Source organism: Hippoglossus hippoglossus, chromosome 2 (assembly GCF_009819705.1).
Source record: "Hippoglossus hippoglossus isolate fHipHip1 chromosome 2, fHipHip1.pri, whole genome shotgun sequence".
NCBI classification, from domain to species: Eukaryota; Metazoa; Chordata; class Actinopteri; order Pleuronectiformes; family Pleuronectidae; genus Hippoglossus; species Hippoglossus hippoglossus.
The window spans coordinates 11,010,016-11,029,854 of record NC_047152.1 but is presented as its reverse complement, the minus strand read 5'-3'; the positions used below and the strand labels follow the sequence as shown (position 1 = coordinate 11,029,854).

General features: G+C 39.1%; 2 protein-coding genes and 1 long non-coding RNA gene across 3 annotated transcripts; 2 read left to right on the top strand and 1 right to left on the bottom strand.

Annotated features, from left to right (window-relative positions):
* The first annotated feature begins 739 nt into the window (after nt 1-739).
* LOC117772926 (coagulation factor VII-like) lies at nt 740-4,500 on the top strand. The gene is made up of 8 exons (XM_034604532.1): nt 740-887; nt 1,434-1,597; nt 1,790-1,814; nt 2,114-2,227; nt 2,645-2,791; nt 3,212-3,330; nt 3,569-3,689; nt 3,788-4,500. Exons 1-8 carry the CDS (start codon nt 827-829, stop codon nt 4,390-4,392), a joined length of 1,356 nt encoding a protein of 451 aa, XP_034460423.1. The 5' UTR covers nt 740-826; the 3' UTR covers nt 4,393-4,500.
* On the bottom strand, nt 4,251-5,101 carry LOC117773274. Its single transcript, XR_004615892.1, has 3 exons — nt 4,831-5,101; nt 4,531-4,552; nt 4,251-4,386 (listed from the first exon to the last, which is right to left on the bottom strand). It is a non-coding gene; the product is annotated as an uncharacterized LOC117773274 (long non-coding RNA).
* Nucleotides 5,102-5,759: 658 nt separating this feature from the next.
* Nucleotides 5,760-19,114, top strand: f7i (coagulation factor VIIi). The gene is made up of 8 exons (XM_034604555.1): nt 5,760-5,848; nt 6,269-6,432; nt 6,651-6,675; nt 7,007-7,120; nt 17,222-17,359; nt 17,570-17,685; nt 17,850-17,970; nt 18,319-19,114. The coding sequence occupies exons 1-8, from the start codon at nt 5,794-5,796 to the stop codon at nt 18,975-18,977; spliced, it is 1,392 nt and encodes a 463-aa protein (XP_034460446.1). The 5' UTR covers nt 5,760-5,793; the 3' UTR covers nt 18,978-19,114.
* The last annotated feature ends 725 nt before the right edge of the window (nt 19,115-19,839 follow it).

Genomic DNA, 19,839 nt, shown 5'->3' with positions numbered 1-19,839 from the left:
GGTTGAAGATCATAACTAAGATGGAGACTCAGTGAGAAGGTACCTTCAGAAACTCTGCGAGAAGATGTGGATGCAGCAATAAGCACGATCTCTACTGTGACCATCACTGAGCCGAGCTGATGTCCTGCAGCAGTAATCCCAGAGGTACTGGACACAAGATGAACACCACCAACCACAAGGAGCAGTCCCCCCCCCCCATGGAGAAGACGCCTAGAGGCCAAGATCAATGCAAGTCAGAGAGAAGTTACTGCACAAAGAAAGAAATAGAACAACTCCAGACCTGAGGCACTGGAGACCAAGAGCGACACCAAAGAGGAGGCAGGAGAATAAACAGGACGTTCTCCATCCTCCATATGGCTCACATATTTATTTATGTCTTCGTTTTATCAATAGAAATATTGCTTTGTGTTTTTACACATTTTTATGAGTAGGTGACAAAAATGACACAAAAAGTAAAAAAGAAATTATTATGTCAAACTATGTCAAATTATTTAACTTTTTTTTTTAATGATTCAAGACGGAATCATCGACTAGTTCCCGAAAGAAACAAACGTTATTTTACACTTGAGCTAAATCGAGAGAAAGAAGAGGATGTTTTTGAATAAATCGTCAGTCGTGTTATAAATAGAGAAGATGATTCATTTAGATTCCTACGACTTGTGTTTCTGCTCTGGACTGAAGATGATTATTGGTCAGTGTCATTGTGTCACACTGGATGTTTCCAACATGTGATCGTCTGCAGGGACGGTGGGGGGGGGGGGATCAGACTTTGCACCTGTGGGTCGACAAAGAAACAACAAGCACCAACTTCCTGACGACACCAGCGATGAGGCTGAGCGTCGTCTTCACCCTGATCGTCGGCTTCAGCGGCTGCCGGCCGGCGTCAGGTGAGCAAACACTTCATTTAACACGATAACGTTAATAACAACGCTGCAGCAACTCTGCGAGGCCGCGTTTGCTATGCTAGCATTAGCATGCTAACATGTTCCGGATTGATGGCTATCTAATTTTAGCATGTTAGCATAATAAATCCAAAGATTGATTTTTTAATTTCAGGTATTTGATCATAATAAATCTAAATAAAAACTTTGATCTGGGTTAAAATTATCATTGTTTTAATTGTAAGAATGAGTCTGTTTCCATTCAACTGTTTTCCCAGACGTAACAAAAACATGGATATTTACACAATTAGTATTTGTTAGAACTCCCATTCTAGATAAACATATTAATACAATGTCAATGTCACCAGTTAGGATCGTTGTTAGGATTCAACCTCTGGGAACCACAAATGTCTACCAAACCTAATGGAGAGACAGTTGTCGAGATATTGAATTTAAAAGAACAAATATCAACCTCATGGTGGCGCTGGAGAAAGAATCCGTCGATCCCCATAGATGCATCGTCATGAATCTCGTTCTTTGACTTTTTGTCAGTCTTTCTGGATCCAGATCGCGCTCACGACGTCCTGGTGCGAACTCGCAGGTATAACTCGGGCTGGTTCGAGGAGCTGCAGAAGGGAGATCTGAAGCGAGAGTGTCTGGAGGAAAGATGTTCGTACGAGGAGGCGCGGGAGGTGTTCGAACACACGGAGAGCACGGTGCGACTCAAAAACACAAACTCCAGTAGAAATACCTCACACTAATACCTTGATCAATTTAACTCAATGTATCCGCCACGATTATTAGATCAGATCCTTCTGGAGATGTAACACAAAGAAACACGACAGACAGAATAAAGTGAGTTTAACACGAATGTAAAATTGACGTCTATGTGTTTTTTGTTTCTTCAGGACGAGTTTTGGAAGACGTACAACAGTAAGTTATCACACACTTTAATCCCACTGTTGTTCCTGTTTCATTTCAGAATAAAGTCAGAGTCAATCCAGGAGCTAATCGAGGCTAATGCTAGTTCCAACATTGATCTTAACGAGCATCTCGACAAACCCGGAGTTAAAATCACTCGCAGGCGAATTATGGCACGAATGTAGAAAATCTGTTTAATTATCTCTTTAATCTCAATTAAATCACGATTTTTAATCAGTTTCCTGGAGTTAAACTTCAGACCTTTACTCCACTGACGTTGAATAATGGCTGTGACTTGTTTTGTTGTTCAGTCCCGGACACCTGTAAGTCCAACCCGTGTCTGAACGGCGGCAGCTGCTCTGGCCAGGATTCATCCTACACCTGTTTCTGTTTGCCACCATTCAGCGGACTCAACTGTGAGCTCGGTGAGAAACGAACAAAACAGACGATTACTGGTCGATACGGTTTGATGGACCAACCAAGACTCGAGTATTGAGGTTTTCATTTATTTACTTATTAACCTGAAACAGCGAAGGATAAAAAAAAGCACAATGTGAGAGTTACACAATTTCCGGTGATATTTATCACGCTCCGTTATGGGTCCTGTGTTATTTTCTATTTATATGTTACTGTTGCTCCTTTTAAGTCGACTTTGAAAATCACTTGCTTCACGTCTATGCAGATGACTCAGAAATATTTTTGTGACAAACTCTTTCGTTACATTATTGGAATATTATATTAATATAATATTAATATTTATATTATTGCTTGAATTTGTATTTATAATTTCTAACATGTAGCATTGTTTTGTGGTGAATGAAGCTATTAAACTATTATTGCAGAGACCCTGGCCGTCTCCAACACCTGCCTGCTGGAGAACGGAGGCTGTGAACATTTCTGTGATGATGACGAGGAAGGACGAAGATTAAACTGCTTTTGTGCGGATGGTTACTTCCTGGATGTCGATGGGCTGAGCTGCATAGCAAAAGGTGCGTCGGCCTCATTCACTTTAATAATAAGCTCGTAATAACAAGCTTCAGGAAACAAAGAGGATTGAAGACTACAGATGATTAGTGTTAATAATCGACAAAAAAACACACTTTCATTTTAACGTCTATTTGTCAGAATTAGACAAATTCCGTAACGGAACTGTTTTACTGTTGAGAAACTAACCTGCCGTCACAGGGACGAGACTAAAACTAAAATCGGTTCCATTTTTCCTAAACTTCACCTGATTTATATTTGAAACCAATGTAAACAGGTAAAACAAAACCAAAGTGGTTTAAGTACTGATCCCTGTGGTACGCCGCAGCAGAAAACTGTTTTATAATCAAGTGTAAAACTTTGTTTGGAGACAAATCTGCGTCATATCTGTTAAACTTGAGAATCTGCATGTCTCCGTGGTTCAGAGTCACTAGCGTGCGGCATGGTGCCCGTCCTCCAGGGGGGGAACAGAGAGCAGCCGCTCGACCCTCGAGCTCGAATCGTCGGGGGGACAGAGTGTCCCAAAGGGGAATGTCCCTGGCAGGTACGCTCCACATGTACTGTTCATGTTTGACTCCAGATAAACCAGAGCAGAGTCCTCCAGTTACTTTGCTAGTAAAAACTCTCAAGATAACAAATGTGTGTTTTGTTTGGATGTATAATAAAATAAAAACCCACAAGACAAATAAATGATTGATTTCATGGTTTAATATTTAATAAATCAGAATTTAACTATGATAGAAAATGTTTTGTGACATTAAAATGGAGCGTTTGTTTTGAAGGTTTTGCTGATGTACAAAAATAAAGGTTTCTGTGGAGGAGTGATTTATAAACCAACGTGGATCCTCACAGCGTCTCACTGTATGGAGAACATAGACGTCCAGCTCCTGCAGGTGGTTGCAGGTACGAATCCCTCGATAAACAAACACCGGGATGTTCTATTGTCTGAACTTTAGAATCCAGGAGTGATTGATTGCTCGACCCTGCTCTTTGTCTGACAGGCGAACACAACACACAGATGGACGAGGGCACGGAACAGTTCATCCAGGTGGTCGAGATCATCATGCACGAGAAATACGTCATGCAGACGGCCGACAACGACATCGCCCTCCTTCGCCTGGCCTCGCCCATCATCTACACTTCATATGCCGTCCCGGCCTGCCTGCCGACGCGCCCGCTGGCCGAGCTTGACCTCTGGGCCGTCAGTCTGCACACGGTGAGCGGCTGGGGGCGGAGGGGGGAGCTCGGGCCCACCTCGCACATCCTGCGGCGCCTGAAGGTGCCACGGATCCGGACGCGGCAGTGTGTGGAGGAGAGCGGCGTGGTCCTCACAGGAAACATGTTCTGCGCCGGATACATCGAGGGCCGCCAGGACTCGTGTAAAGGCGACAGCGGCGGGCCCCTGGTGACGCAGTACAAGAAGACAATGTTCCTGCTGGGAATCGTCAGCTGGGGGAAGGGCTGCGCCCGACCGGGTAACTACGGCATCTACACCCGAGTGTCCAACTACCTGGAGTGGATCCACAACCGAACAGCGACGGAACCGAGGAACGTCACAGAAGCTTCGCTGCTCGAGGGGCCACAGGGCCTGAGGAGGAACCTCTGAGGAGGAACCTCTGAGGAGGAACCTCTCTGAGGAGGAACCTCTGAGGAGGAACCCCTGAGGAGGAACCCCTGAGGAGGAACCCCTGAGGAGGAACCTCTGAGGAGGAACCCCTCTGAGGAGGAACCTCTGAGGAGGAACCTCTAAGGGCCTGAGGAGGAACCTCTGAGGAGGAACCCCTGAGGAGGAACCTCTGAGGAGGAACCTCTCTGAGGAGGAACCCCTGAGGAGGAACCCCTGAGGAGGAACCCCTGAGGAGGAACCTCTGAGGAGGAACCCCTCTGAGGAGGAACCTCTGAGGAGGAACCCCTGAGGAGGAACCTCTGAGGAGGAACCTCTCTGAGGAGGAACCCCTGAGGAGGAACCTCTGAGGAGGAACCCCTCTGAGGAGGAACCTCTGAGGAGGAACCTCTCTGAGGAGGAACCCCTCTGAGGAGGAACCTCTGAGGGCCTCTGACCACCTGAAGCTGCTTCCATCACATAATCGTTTTCATCACATATGAAGATTTGATGTTTTTAATCATTTGTCTTATTCTGGGTTTTCAACAAATTATTCGTCATCTTGACATTTTATAGAATCTCCTCAAACTAAATGAATAAAATCTAAAGATGCATATAATTTAGTTTAATAATGATAAAATTATCACAGAAACATTTGAAACATTAGAACGAGTAGATTTTTATCTTTGTGTCGAGCTCATTTGTTTCATCTGTGTGTGCGTGTGTGTCTGTGTGTGCGTGTGTGTCTGTGTGTGCGTGTGTGTGTGTGCGTGCGTGTGTGTGTGTGTGCGTGTGTGCGTGTGCGTGTGTGTGTGTGTGTGTCTGTGTGTGCGTTGCGTGTGTGTGTGTGTGTGTGTGTTGCGTGTGTGTGCGTGTGTGTGTGTGTTGCGTGTGTGTGTGTGTGTGTCTGTGTGTGCGTTGCGTGTGTGTGTGTGTGTGTGTGCGTGCGTGTGCGTGTGTGTGTGCGTGTGTGTGTGTGTGTACACAGTGTGTTTATACAGTCCAGTGTTTGATGTGGTCATCTGCTCTGAACTGTGACTGTGAACTCTGGACCTTTCAGAATAAAACATCTACTATGATAATAACTAGTTAAAAAACCTAAAGTGGTTTTTAATCTTTTATAGAATTTGATGTTAAAACTTAGATTTTCTTCAACAGTGAATAAATGTTTGAATCAGCTGATATTTCAATGTGAATAAAATCATGCAGTGAATCATTCAGTGGTTTTATTCTTTACTAATAGAAGCCGAGTGGTGTGTTTACTGACCTGATTAGATTGTGTGTGTCTAGCTGTGGACTCGGGGTCAGGGGTCAGGGGTCAGGGGTCAGGGGCCCAGGGGGTGGGACAGCTTGGCCCCTCACAGGGAGCAGCAGGTTTTAGTGCGTCAGTGAGGACCAGTCATCATGAGGAGCTGCTGCATCGTCTGGACTCTGCTGCTCAGCATCGCTGCGGCTGCAGGTAAAACACACACCTTCACACAGCCTCACTTCCTGTTCCACAACCAATCATTTACCTCTCATGTGATGATCAAACATACATACAGCATGTGAAGGGAATTATTAATGTACGAGTTTCTTCTGAAATACTTTTTAAAATCAGTCTCAGTAGTGACACTTTATTTTATACTCTTTATTCTGTTTTCTCAGATAAAACTTCTCAAATCAAACAGTTTCTTAGTAACTATGGCAACGGGTTAGGGTCTCCATTAAAAATTATAATTATTTCCAAACTGTGGAAACTTTTACAGATTAATTCCATGTTTTCATCCCCGAGGAAACTTTCCATTAAATGAAGATTTGATTTACCGCAGTTCACTGATGAACACTGTAAAACACGAAGCTCAAACACAGCTGGTGACTTTGTTGGTTTGTCTCCGAGTGTTTGTGGAGAAACGGGAAGCGAACACGCTGCTGCCGAGAAGCCGTCGAGCAAACAGCGGCTTCCTGGAGGAGCTAAAACAAGGAAACCTGGAGAGAGAGTGTGTCGAAGAAATCTGTGACTACGAAGAAGCTCGAGAGGTGTTTGAAGACGACCACCAGACGGTCAGTCGATATACAGATTAGATTTATATATATTTATATACACACAGATCATCTATATATACAGTCACTGGTCGTCTTTATATAATCACTGAAATATATATCTCTATCTATATATATATATATATATAAATATAATCGATATATGTATCAATAATATATATATATACATATAGAGATGCAGTATTGTCCTGATCGCTGTTGTTTTGTTGTTTCTATAGAAACAGTTCTGGCTGACGTACGACCGTGAGTATCTCTGACCTGGTCACATGATCTATAATCAGTGTGTTGACAGCTGTGATTAATATACTGATGGACTGTGATGAGTCAGGTACTGATTAGTCTTGATTAGTCTTGATTGGTACTGATTGGTCCGTATCTGGACTTTTATTGATCCTCATTCTTTGTTTCTTTTCTCTGTGACATGTGATCATCAGTGTTTTTTATTGTGTCGTCTGTATTTTCACTTTCATGTGATTTACGTTGGTTCTTTATTATTTGATCATATATAAAATTGAAGGAACCTTTAAAAACTGGAATAAAATCATTTAAATGTAGTGAGTGTGTTTCCCGTGAGGTCGTGACCCGTGTCTGGAGAACCCGTGTCAGAACAACGGGTCATGTGTTTACGTGGGAAGCAGCTATGACTGTGTGTGTCCGGAGGGATTTGAAGGACGATACTGTCAGACAGGTAAAAACATGACTTTTAAAAACAATACTAAAGTGTTTAAAAATCATTTGAAGGTCACGTCACCTGGACGCAGCTTTTATTTCATCTCAGTGGTTAATCATCATCATGTATAGAATATAAACACATATCATCTGAATCCATTCCAGAGTTTCCACAACCAAAGGACCAAATGTAAATTAAATAATCACCAAAATCAAAGACATCTTTTAACTCTGCTCACTTTTAGTTTCATTTACTCAAACAATTTTGATTTGGGGATAAAGTCTTTTTTTATTCGACCCAAAAATATTCCGGTTACAATCGAGTCCAACAATAAATCACGTAACCCAGTTACAATAAAGGGTTAAAACGTACATCAAGGATCCGCCTCGATAGGTCGAGTGAGATCAGCCACTCAGAAGTGAGAGTTAGATCATGTCCCGCCTCCAGCTCTACGTGATTGACAGATCACTCTGCACCTGCATGATCGATGGTGAGTGAGATCAGAACAGGAAGTGGAGTTGAGACCAGTCACTGGAAGTCTGTTCAAGTTGGTGGAGCTGGGAGTGAACTGGGAGTGAACTGGGAGTGAGCTGGGAGTGAGCTGGGAGTGAACTGGGAGTGAGCTGGGAGTGAACTGGGAGTGAGCTGGGAGTGAGCTGGGAGTGAGCTGGGAGTGAACTGGGAGTGAGCTGGGAGTGAGCTGGGAGTGAACTGGGAGTGAGCTGGGAGTGAACTGGGAGTGAGCTGGGAGTGAGCTGGGAGTGAACTGGGAGTGAGCTGGGAGTGAACTGGGAGTGAGCTGGGAGTGAACTGGGAGACAGAGGGTCCCAGTTCCAAAACAGTTATGCTTTGGAAATAGAAACACTTTTACATGTAATTTAGCAACTGGAGCAACTCTTTTATTTACAGTGTTAACTGGTTATAAAGACAGTGTTAACTGGTTATAAAGACAGTGTTAACTGGTTATAAAAGCAGTGTTAACTGGTTATAAAGACAGTGTTAACTGGTTATAAAGACAGTGTTAACTGGTTATAAAAGCAGTGTTAACTGGTTATAAAGGCAGTGTTAACTGGTTATAAAGACAGTGTTAACTGGTTATAAAGGCAGTGTTAACTGGTTATAAAAGCAGTGTTAACTGGTTATAAAGACAGTGTTAACTGGTTATAAAAGCAGTGTTAACTGGTTATAAAGGCAGTGTTAACTGGTTATAAAGGCAGTGTTAACTGGTTATAAAAGCAGTGTTAACTGGTTATAAAGGCAGTGTTAACTGGTTATAAAGACAGTGTTAACTGGTTATAAAGGCAGTGTTAACTGGTTATAAAGGCAGTGTTAACTGGTTATAAAAGCAGTGTTAACTGGTTATAAAGGCAGTGTTAACTGGTTATAAAAGCAGTGTTAACTGGTTATAAAGGCAGTGTTAACTGGTTATAAAGGCAGTGTTAACTGGTTATAAAAGCAGTGTTAACTGGTTATAAAGACAGTGTTAACTGGTTATAAAAGCAGTGTTAACTGGTTATAAAGGCAGTGTTAACTGGTTATAAAGACAGTGTTAACTGGTTATAAAGGCAGTGTTAACTGGTTATAAAGACAGTGTTAACTGGTTATAAAAGCAGTGTTAACTGGTTATAAAGGCAGTGTTAACTGGTTATAAAAGCAGTGTTAACTGGTTATAAAGGCAGTGTTAACTGGTTATAAAAGCAGTGTTAACTGGTTATAAAGACAGTGTTAACTGGTTATAAAGGCAGTGTTAACTGGTTATAAAGGCAGTGTTAACTGGTTATAAAGACAGTGTTAACTGGTTATAAAGACAGTGTTAACTGGTTATAAAGACAGTGTTAACTGGTTATAAAGGCAGTGTTAACTGGTTATAAAAGCAGTGTTAACTGGTTATAAAGGCAGTGTTAACTGGTTATAAAAGCAGTGTTAACTGGTTATAAAAGCAGTGTTAACTGGTTATAAAGGCAGTGTTAACTGGTTATAAAGGCAGTGTTAACTGGTTATAAAAGCAGTGTTAACTGGTTATAAAAGCAGTGTTAACTGGTTATAAAGGCAGTGTTAACTGGTTATAAAGACAGTGTTAACTGGTTATAAAAGCAGTGTTAACTGGTTATAAAGACAGTGTTAACTGGTTATAAAGGCAGTGTTAACTGGTTATAAAAGCAGTGATAACTGGTTATAAAGACAGTGTTAACTGGTTATAAAGGCAGTGTTAACTGGTTATAAAGACAGTGTTAACTGGTTATAAAAGCAGTGTTAACTGGTTATAAAGGCAGTGTTAACTGGTTATAAAGACAGTGTTAACTGGTTATAAAGGCAGTGTTAACTGGTTATAAAGACAGTGTTAACTGGTTATAAGGACAGTGTTAACTGGTTATAAAGGCAGTGTTAACTGGTTATAAAGACAGTGTTAACTGGTTATAAAGGCAGTGTTAACTGGTTATAAAAGCAGTGTTAACTGGTTATAAAGACAGTGTTAACTGGTTATAAAGACAGTGTTAACTGGTTATAAAGACAGTGTTAACTGGTTATAAAGACAGTGTTAACTGGTTATAAAGGCAGTGTTAACTGGTTATAAAGGCAGTGTTAACTGGTTATAAAGACAGTGTTAACTGGTTATAAAGACAGTGTTAACTGGTTATAAAGGCAGTGTTAACTGGTTATAAAGGCAGTGTTAACTGGTTATAAAGGCAGTGTTAACTGGTTATAAAGACAGTGTTAACTGGTTATAAAGGCAGTGTTAACTGGTTATAAAGACAGTGTTAACTGGTTATAAAAGCAGTGTTAACTGGTTATAAGGACAGTGTTAACTGGTTATAAAGGCAGTGTTAACTGGTTATAAAGACAGTGTTAACTGGTTATAAAGGCAGTGTTAACTGGTTATAAAGACAGTGTTAACTGGTTATAAAGGCAGTGTTAACTGGTTATAAAGACAGTGTTAACTGGTTATAAAGGCAGTGTTAACTGGTTATAAAGGCAGTGTTAACTGGTTATAAAAGCAGTGTTAACTGGTTATAAAGACAGTGTTAACTGGTTATAAAGGCAGTGTTAACTGGTTATAAAAGCAGTGTTAACTGGTTATAAAGACAGTGTTAACTGGTTATAAAGACAGTGTTAACTGGTTATAAAGACAGTGTTAACTGGTTATAAAGGCAGTGTTAACTGGTTATAAAGACAGTGTTAACTGGTTATAAAGACAGTGTTAACTGGTTATAAAGGCAGTGTTAACTGGTTATAAAGGCAGTGTTAACTGGTTATAAAGACAGTGTTAACTGGTTATAAAGGCAGTGTTAACTGGTTATAAAGACAGTGTTAACTGGTTATAAAAGCAGTGTTAACTGGTTATAAAGACAGTGTTAACTGGTTATAAAGACAGTGTTAACTGGTTATAAAGGCAGTGTTAACTGGTTATAAAGACAGTGTTAACTGGTTATAAAGGCAGTGTTAACTGGTTATAAAGACAGTGTTAACTGGTTATAAAGGCAGTGTTAACTGGTTATAAAGACAGTGTTAACTGGTTATAAAAGCAGTGTTAACTGGTTATAAAGGCAGTGTTAACTGGTTATAAAAGCAGTGTTAACTGGTTATAAAAGCAGTGTTAACTGGTCATAAAGACAGTGTTAACTGGTTATAAAGACAGTGTTAACTGGTTATAAAAGCAGTGTTAACTGGTTATAAAGACAGTGTTAACTGGTTATAAAGACAGTGTTAACTGGTTATAAAGACAGTGTTAACTGGTTATAAAGACAGTGTTAACTGGTTATAAAGGCAGTGTTAACTGGTTATAAAGACAGTGTTAACTGGTTATAAAGGCAGTGTTAACTGGTTATAAAGACAGTGTTAACTGGTTATAAAGGCAGTGTTAACTGGTTATAAAGACAGTGTTAACTGGTTATAAAGGCAGTGTTAACTGGTTATAAAGACAGTGTTAACTGGTTATAAAGGCAGTGTTAACTGGTTATAAAGGCAGTGTTAACTGGTTATAAAGGCAGTGTTAACTGGTTATAAAAGCAGTGTTAACTGGTTATAAAAGCAGTGTTAACTGGTTATAAAGACAGTGTTAACTGGTTATAAAGGCAGTGTTAACTGGTTATAAAGACAGTGTTAACTGGTTATAAAAGCAGTGTTAACTGGTTATAAAGACAGTGTTAACTGGTTATAAAAGCAGTGTTAACTGGTTATAAAGACAGTGTTAACTGGTTATAAAAGCAGTGTTAACTGGTTATAAAAGCAGTGTTAACTGGTTATAAAGGCAGTGTTAACTGGTTATAAAAGCAGTGTTAACTGGTTATAAAGGCAGTGTTAACTGGTTATAAAGACAGTGTTAACTGGTTATAAAGACAGTGTTAACTGGTTATAAAGACAGTGTTAACTGGTTATAAAAGCAGTGTTAACTGGTTATAAAGACAGTGTTAACTGGTTATAAAAGCAGTGTTAACTGGTTATAAAGACAGTGTTAACTGGTTATAAAGGCAGTGTTAACTGGTTATAAAAGCAGTGTTAACTGGTTATAAAGACAGTGTTAACTGGTTATAAAAGCAGTGTTAACTGGTTATAAAGGCAGTGTTAACTGGTTATAAAAGCAGTGTTAACTGGTTATAAAGGCAGTGTTAACTGGTTATAAAGACAGTGTTAACTGGTTATAAAGACAGTGTTAACTGGTTATAAAGACAGTGTTAACTGGTTATAAAAGCAGTGTTAACTGGTTATAAAGACAGTGTTAACTGGTTATAAAAGCAGTGTTAACTGGTTATAAAAGCAGTGTTAACTGGTTATAAAGACAGTGTTAACTGGTTATAAAAGCAGTGTTAACTGGTTATAAAGGCAGTGTTAACTGGTTATAAAAGCAGTGTTAACTGGTTATAAAGGCAGTGTTAACTGGTTATAAAGACAGTGTTAACTGGTTATAAAAGCAGTGTTAACTGGTTATAAAAGCAGTGTTAACTGGTTATAAAGACAGTGTTAACTGGTTATAAAAGCAGTGTTAACTGGTTATAAAGACAGTGTTAACTGGTTATAAAAGCAGTGTTAACTGGTTATAAAAGCAGTGTTAACTGGTTATAAAGACAGTGTTAACTGGTTATAAAGGCAGTGTTAACTGGTTATAAAAGCAGTGTTAACTGGTTATAAAGACAGTGTTAACTGGTTATAAAAGCAGTGTTAACTGGTTATAAAGACAGTGTTAACTGGTTATAAAAGCAGTGTTAACTGGTTATAAAGACAGTGTTAACTGGTTATAAAGACAGTGTTAACTGGTTATAAAGACAGTGTTAACTGGTTATAAAGACAGTGTTAACTGGTTATAAAAGCAGTGTTAACTGGTTATAAAGGCAGTGTTAACTGGTTATAAAAGCAGTGTTAACTGGTTATAAAGGCAGTGTTAACTGGTTATAAAGACAGTGTTAACTGGTTATAAAAGCAGTGTTAACTGGTTATAAAGACAGTGTTAACTGGTTATAAAAGCAGTGTTAACTGGTTATAAAGACAGTGTTAACTGGTTATAAAAGCAGTGTTAACTGGTTATAAAAGCAGTGTTAACTGGTTATAAAAGCAGTGTTAACTGGTTATAAAGGCAGTGTTAACTGGTTATAAAGACAGTGTTAACTGGTTATAAAGACAGTGTTAACTGGTTATAAAAGCAGTGTTAACTGGTTATAAGGACAGTGTTAACTGGTTATAAAGACAGTGTTAACTGGTTATAAAAGCAGTGTTAACTGGTTATAAAAGCAGTGTTAACTGGTTATAAAAGCAGTGTTAACTGGTTATAAAGGCAGTGTTAACTGGTTATAAAGACAGTGTTAACTGGTTATAAAGACAGTGTTAACTGGTTATAAAAGCAGTGTTAACTGGTTATAAAGACAGTGTTAACTGGTTATAAAAGCAGTGTTAACTGGTTATAAAGACAGTGTTAACTGGTTATAAAAGCAGTGTTAACTGGTTATAAAAGCAGTGTTAACTGGTTATAAAAGCAGTGTTAACTGGTTATAAAGACAGTGTTAACTGGTTATAAAGGCAGTGTTAACTGGTTATAAAAGCAGTGTTAACTGGTTATAAAGACAGTGTTAACTGGTTATAAAAGCAGTGTTAACTGGTTATAAAGACAGTGTTAACTGGTTATAAAGACAGTGTTAACTGGTTATAAAGGCAGTGTTAACTGGTTATAAAGGCAGTGTTAACTGGTTATAAAGGCAGTGTTAACTGGTTATAAAGACAGTGTTAACTGGTTATAAAAGCAGTGTTAACTGGTTATAAAGGCAGTGTTAACTGGTTATAAAGGCAGTGTTAACTGGTTATAAAAGCAGTGTTAACTGGTTATAAAGGCAGTGTTAACTGGTTATAAAGGCAGTGTTAACTGGTTATAAAGACAGTGTTAACTGGTTATAAAAGCAGTGTTAACTGGTTATAAAGGCAGTGTTAACTGGTTATAAAGACAGTGTTAACTGGTTATAAAGGCAGTGTTAACTGGTTATAAAAGCAGTGTTAACTGGTTATAAAGACAGTGTTAACTGGTTATAAAGGCAGTGTTAACTGGTTATAAAGGCAGTGTTAACTGGTTATAAAGACAGTGTTAACTGGTTATAAAGACAGTGTTAACTGGTTATAAAGACAGTGTTAACTGGTTATAAAAGCAGTGTTAACTGGTTATAAAGACAGTGTTAACTGGTTATAAAAGCAGTGTTAACTGGTTATAAAGACAGTGTTAACTGGTTATAAAAGCAGTGTTAACTGGTTATAAAGACAGTGTTAACTGGTTATAAAGACAGTGTTAACTGGTTATAAAGGCAGTGTTAACTGGTTATAAAGACTGTGTTAACTGGTTATAAAGACAGTGTTAACTGGTTATAAAAGCAGTGTTAACTGGTTATAAAGACAGTGTTAACTGGTTATAAAAGCAGTGTTAACTGGTTATAAAAGCAGTGTTAACTGGTTATAAAGACAGTGTTAACTGGTTATAAAAGCAGTGTTAACTGGTTATAAAAGCAGTGTTAACTGGTTATAAAGACAGTGTTAACTGGTTATAAAAGCAGTGTTAACTGGTTATAAAAGCAGTGTTAACTGGTTATAAAGACAGTGTTAACTGGTTATAAAAGCAGTGTTAACTGGTTATAAAAGCAGTGTTAACTGGTTATAAAGACAGTGTTAACTGGTTATAAAAGCAGTGTTAACTGGTTATAAAAGCAGTGTTAACTGGTTATAAAGACAGTGTTAACTGGTTATAAAAGCAGTGTTAACTGGTTATAAAAGCAGTGTTAACTGGTTATAAGGACAGTGTTAACTGGTTATAAAGACAGTGTTAACTGGTTATAAAGACAGTGTTAACTGGTTATAAAAGCAGTGTTAACTGGTTATAAAAGCAGTGTTAACTGGTTATAAAGACAGTGTTAACTGGTTATAAAAGCAGTGTTAACTGGTTATAAAAGCAGTGTTAACTGGTTATAAAGACAGTGTTAACTGGTTATAAAAGCAGTGTTAACTGGTTATAAAAGCAGTGTTAACTGGTTATAAAGGCAGTGTTAACTGGTTATAAAGGCAGTGTTAACTGGTTATAAAAGCAGTGTTAACTGGTTATAAAGGCAGTGTTAACTGGTTATAAAGACAGTGTTAACTGGTTATAAAAGCAGTGTTAACTGGTTATAAAGGCAGTGTTAACTGGTTATAAAGACTGTTAACTGGTTATAAAGACAGTGTTAACTGGTTATAAAAGCAGTGTTAACTGGTTATAAAGACAGTGTTAACTGGTTATAAAGACAGTGTTAACTGGTTATAAAAGCAGTGTTAACTGGTTATAAAGACAGTGTTAACTGGTTATAAAGGCAGTGTTAACTGGTTATAAAGACAGTGTTAACTGGTTATAAAGACAGTGTTAACTGGTTATAAAAGCAGTGTTAACTGGTTATAAAGGCAGTGTTAACTGGTTATAAAGACAGTGTTAACTGGTTATAAAGGCAGTGTTAACTGGTTATAAAGACAGTGTTAACTGGTTATAAAGGCAGTGTTAACTGGTTATAAAAGCAGTGTTAACTGGTTATAAAGGCAGTGTTAACTGGTTATAAAGACAGTGTTAACTGGTTATAAAAGCAGTGTTAACTGGTTATAAAGGCAGTGTTAACTGGTTATAAAGGCAGTGTTAACTGGTTATAAAGACAGTGTTAACTGGTTATAAGGACAGTGTTAACTGGTTATAAAGACAGTGTTAACTGGTTATAAAGGCAGTGTTAACTGGTTATAAAGGCAGTGTTAACTGGTTATAAAGGCAGTGTTAACTGGTTATAAAGGCAGTGTTAACTGGTTATAAAGACAGTGTTAACTGGTTATAAAAGCAGTGTTAACTGGTTATAAAAGCAGTGTTAACTGGTTATAAAGACAGTGTTAACTGGTTATAAAGGCAGTGTTAACTGGTTATAAAAGCAGTGTTAACTGGTTATAAAGGCAGTGTTAACTGGTTATAAAGACAGTGTTAACTGGTTATAAAGACAGTGTTAACTGGTTATAAAGGCAGTGTTAACTGGTTATAAAAGCAGTGTTAACTGGTTATAAAGGCAGTGTTAACTGGTTATAAAGACAGTGTTAACTGGTTATAAAGGCAGTGTTAACTGGTTATAAAGGCAGTGTTAACTGGTTATAAAAGCAGTGTTAACTGGTTATAAAGGCAGTGTTAACTGGTTATAAAGACAGTGTTAACTGGTTATAAAGGCAGTGTTAACTGGTTATAAAAGCAGTGTTAACTGGTTATAAAGACAGTGTTAACTGGTTATAAAAGCAGTGTTAACTGGTTATAAAGACAGTGTTAACTGGTTATAAAGGCAGTGTTAACTGGTTATAAAAGCAGTGTTAACTGGTTATAAAGACAGTGTTAACTGGTTATAAAAGCAGTGTTAACTGGTTATAAAGACAGTGTTAACTGGTTATAAAGGCAGTGTTAACTGGTTATAAAAGCAGTGTTAACTGGTTATAAAAGCAGTGTTAACTGGTTATAAAGACAGTGTTAACTGGTTATAAAAGCAGTGTTAACTGGTTATAAAAGCAGTGTTAACTGGTTAGTGGCACACGCTGACAGAAGATGTTAAAATATCATATTGATCATTATTATTGGACTGTTATTTTTGAAGAAGTGCTCTCACAAGAGAGAGGGCATTACAGAGCCATAGGTAACAGCTGTGTTATCATCATTTGTCCTAATACTAGATCAAGGTGATATTTAATACTTTAGTCAGAATGGTTCTATTAAGAAGTCATGATTAATCAGTGTGTTGATGTATGCTGGTTATGATTCATATATTGATATTGAGACTTGAATTAGAGTGTAATGCAAGGCCTGAACATATTATCATTATGTTTAACTTATGTTATGCTTTAGTCTGATTGTTGTGAAACATAAAGATCAAACAAACTTAACTTCCTGTTGTAGAAACAGATCAGGTCTTATGGATCCTGTCTTAGTGATGACGAGCCTCCCAGCGAGATTCCATCTGGAAGAAGAGATCTGTTGAACCTTCCCTGTGGTGGTCGGGGGGGGGTGCTCGACACCTGGACGTGCACTAATAGAGGGTGCACACTCTTTAAGGAATCATCACAGGAACAGTCACTGTCATTAACCAGTGGTTCTCAAACCTTTCCTGCCCCCCCCCCCCCCCCCCCCGCTACCCTGCCCCAACAAAGCTATGACAAAATGGGCCAAGTGTGTATTTAAATAACATACACTTTCTCACATTTCTGATGTGCAAATAAAAAACCTTTTTCAAACAACTTTTTGTGACATTTGCCACTTTTTTCAAAGAATAGTGCAACAACTTTAAATTCAACTTAATTGAAGTACTTTTATCACTACTTTCCTCCATCAGTCCGTACTTTTTCAAAAATAGAGAAAAAATAAATTAAATTATAATCACTTTGTTACAACGATGATAAAGCTCAACCATGTGACTGGGGTGTGATGTCTAAGTGTCTTCTCAGTTTGTTGGGTCTCATACTTTCAGCTGCCAGAGCTTTCAGACCTAAACGCACACTGGTCTCTGCTCATGTCCGGTTACAATCAAGTCCAACAATAAATAACTAACCCATTTGTTTAACTCGAGCTTAAAAAGATTAGAATAGTTGTTGATTTCAGTTTTTGTCCTTCAGTGTTTGAAGACTCATTAAAGTGTCTTTACCTGAACGGACGCTGTCAACATTTCTGCGACGGCTCCGGACAAAGACGTAAATGTTCCTGCGCTGACGGATACAAAGTGGCAGACGATGGACAACAGTGTATAGCTCAAGGTTTGAATACAATATATGTTTGTGATTTATATTGTTTGACATCATAACAGATGAAACCAAGTTCAACCTGTGGCTGATTTAATATCTTTTTAGAATCACTCACTTCTCTGTAAACACCAGCAGCTAAATGCTCATTTAAACAAACACCGTGTCAAACTGCGTGTCGCTGACTGAACGTTTGTCTGTGGACGACGGTCGTTTCCCTCTCAGCGGAGTATCCGTGTGGTCGGCTGGCTCCGCAGGAAACGGGCCTGAACCAGAGCCTCGTGGGTCAGACCCGACTGGTGGGAGCCAACCAGTGTTCCTCAGGAGCGTGTCCCTGGCAGGTAAACACTGAGACCAGCGCCACCTAGAGGCTACTGTGTTCATAACAGCCATGAACAAGATTTAATCCTGTTAGTGACATGAACCTCTTCAGAATATTAATAAGTTTACTTGAACCTGATCAACAGACATTTTACTAATCAATGAACCCTTTTCTATGGATCAGGTTCTGGTTCAGTTGAACCTGACCAGTCACTGCGGAGGAGTTCTGATTCGTCCCGACTGGGTCGTCACCGCTGCCCACTGTGTCCATGGCAACGACGCACAAGCCTTTGTTGTGGTCGCAGGTAAATTATCTGTGTTTGTATTTGTTTGATACGAGTTTGAATGTTTCTGAATAAATCTCAAAACTACAAATTCTGTTGTACAACATTTTTTCCTCGAGTTGTAAAGTTTTAAAAGTTTAAAGTTGTAAGACCTCGTTACGTGTGTTGTTAAAACCACTTCTGCTGCCGTTCAAAATAACTGAAAGTACGAACTGAAGTTCTGACGTCAAAGGAAAGAGTCAAGTTTGACAAATCTGTGCAGATCTCTTGAAACGTGGTTTTCTGCAGCCACGCAGATATCTGTTGAGTTCTAAAGTTGTATGCTAAAGTTATTGTGTCAAATTATAACGGTTTCCTCTGCGTCTCCAGGAGAAAACAACCTGGATGTAGAAGAAGGCACAGAGGACAGGGTTCCTGTTGCCATGGCGATTGTCCATCCAAGTTACGACGCAGCGACGGGCGACAGTGACGTCGCTTTGCTTCACTTAAGCCGACGCGTCACCTTGAACCGTCACGTCATCCCCGTGTGCCTTCCCAACAAAGACCTGGCAGAGCGGGAGCTGCTGCGGGTTCGATACCACACGGTGACGGGCTGGGGTAAGAGAACCAGCGGGGGCAACGTTGAGTCCGCCGGTGCCCCGCCCGGCGCTCCGGTCTCCCCCAACCTCCGCAAGATGACCGCCCCCATCATCCCGAACTCGCACTGCTCCTCCAGAGCTCGGTTCAACTTCACCAGCAACATGCTGTGCGCCGGCTACCTGGAGGGGGGGCAGGAGAGCTGCCGCGGGGACGACGGCAGCCCGCTGGTCACAGAGTACGGCTCCACCCACTTCCTGACGGGGGTGGTGGGATGGGGGCGGGGCTGTTCACAGCCTGGTTATTATGGGGTGTACGCCAACATGGCCAACTTTGTGGACTGGGTGGAGCACACCTTAAAAGCCCCGCCCACCACCATGACAGCCAGTGAGAAGCCAGTGGAGGAAAGTGCGCCCCCTACTGACATGTTGGAACAGAAGATCGTTTCCTAAAAGATGAATTTTAGAAATGATTAATTCTTTATTTGATGTTGATGTTAAGCTTCAGTCTGAATCAAACGTTTGTTTCACTGTAAAACTTTTCTTCTGACTGTTGAAGACAAAATGAATAAAGTCATAAAAGTCCTGGAGGTTGTTTGTTATCAATGTGACTCTGATCTTACAGATTTTACTTTTTCAGTGTAAACACGAATCAAATGGAAACATCAATTTAAATTTGTAATAATCTTTAAATGTTTGTGATTTTTGAACAGTAAATCTGTCCCATGTAGCTCCGCCCCCTCAGTTTGTCAGAAGATATTAATCATCAGAAATAAATTTGTTTTATTTTAAAGACCAAGATCAAAGAGTGTTTAACAGTTTTCATCCAAATGCAGATGAATGTTCATTTCATTAAAATGTTTCTTTATTTAATCAACTGAAGTCTGGTTTTCTGCTCTACTGCTCTTGAACAGCAGGGGGAGCTGATTGTTAGTCGCTGTCGTCAGACCACCACAGAAGAAGAAAAGGTTTGTTTTTTTAATGTGAAAATTTAAAATGTTCATACAAACGTTTCCTACAGACTCATCTCCTGTTAATCAACTACCTAGAGGGCGCTCACGAGGGGACCCTCCATGAATATCATAAAAATAAGATTATTTACATCTGCTTCTAGAAGAAAATGACCAAAGACACATTCGAATGTATTTTTAAATAAAATACCATAAAAACCGAACTGTATCAAAATAAAGTACTGTATTTTTGTTTTTTAATAATATAAAAAAATACTTTTTATGAAATCACATATTTATATATCATCAAATAACTGATTCAAACCAAACTGATCAGAAACTTGAACAAACATCGGTGAGATAAA

What these genes read in the sequence shown, in the direction of transcription:
- LOC117772926 (XM_034604532.1), top strand. Translation starts at nt 827, where the DNA reads ATGAGGCTGAGCGTCGTCTTCACCCTGATCGTCGGCTTCAGCGGCTGC. An exon ending in CGGCTGCCGGCCGGCGTCAG is followed by an intron (nt 888 to 1,433) that starts GTGAGCAAACAC and finishes ACTTTTTGTCAG; the next exon opens with TCTTTCTGGATCCAGATCGC. An exon ending in GCTGAGCTGCATAGCAAAAG is followed by an intron (nt 2,792 to 3,211) that starts GTGCGTCGGCCT and finishes TCCGTGGTTCAG; the next exon opens with AGTCACTAGCGTGCGGCATG.
- f7i (XM_034604555.1), top strand. Translation starts at nt 5,794, where the DNA reads ATGAGGAGCTGCTGCATCGTCTGGACTCTGCTGCTCAGCATCGCTGCG. An exon ending in TTGAAGACGACCACCAGACG is followed by an intron (nt 6,433 to 6,650) that starts GTCAGTCGATAT and finishes TTGTTTCTATAG; the next exon opens with AAACAGTTCTGGCTGACGTA. An exon ending in AGCCTTTGTTGTGGTCGCAG is followed by an intron (nt 17,971 to 18,318) that starts GTAAATTATCTG and finishes CTGCGTCTCCAG; the next exon opens with GAGAAAACAACCTGGATGTA.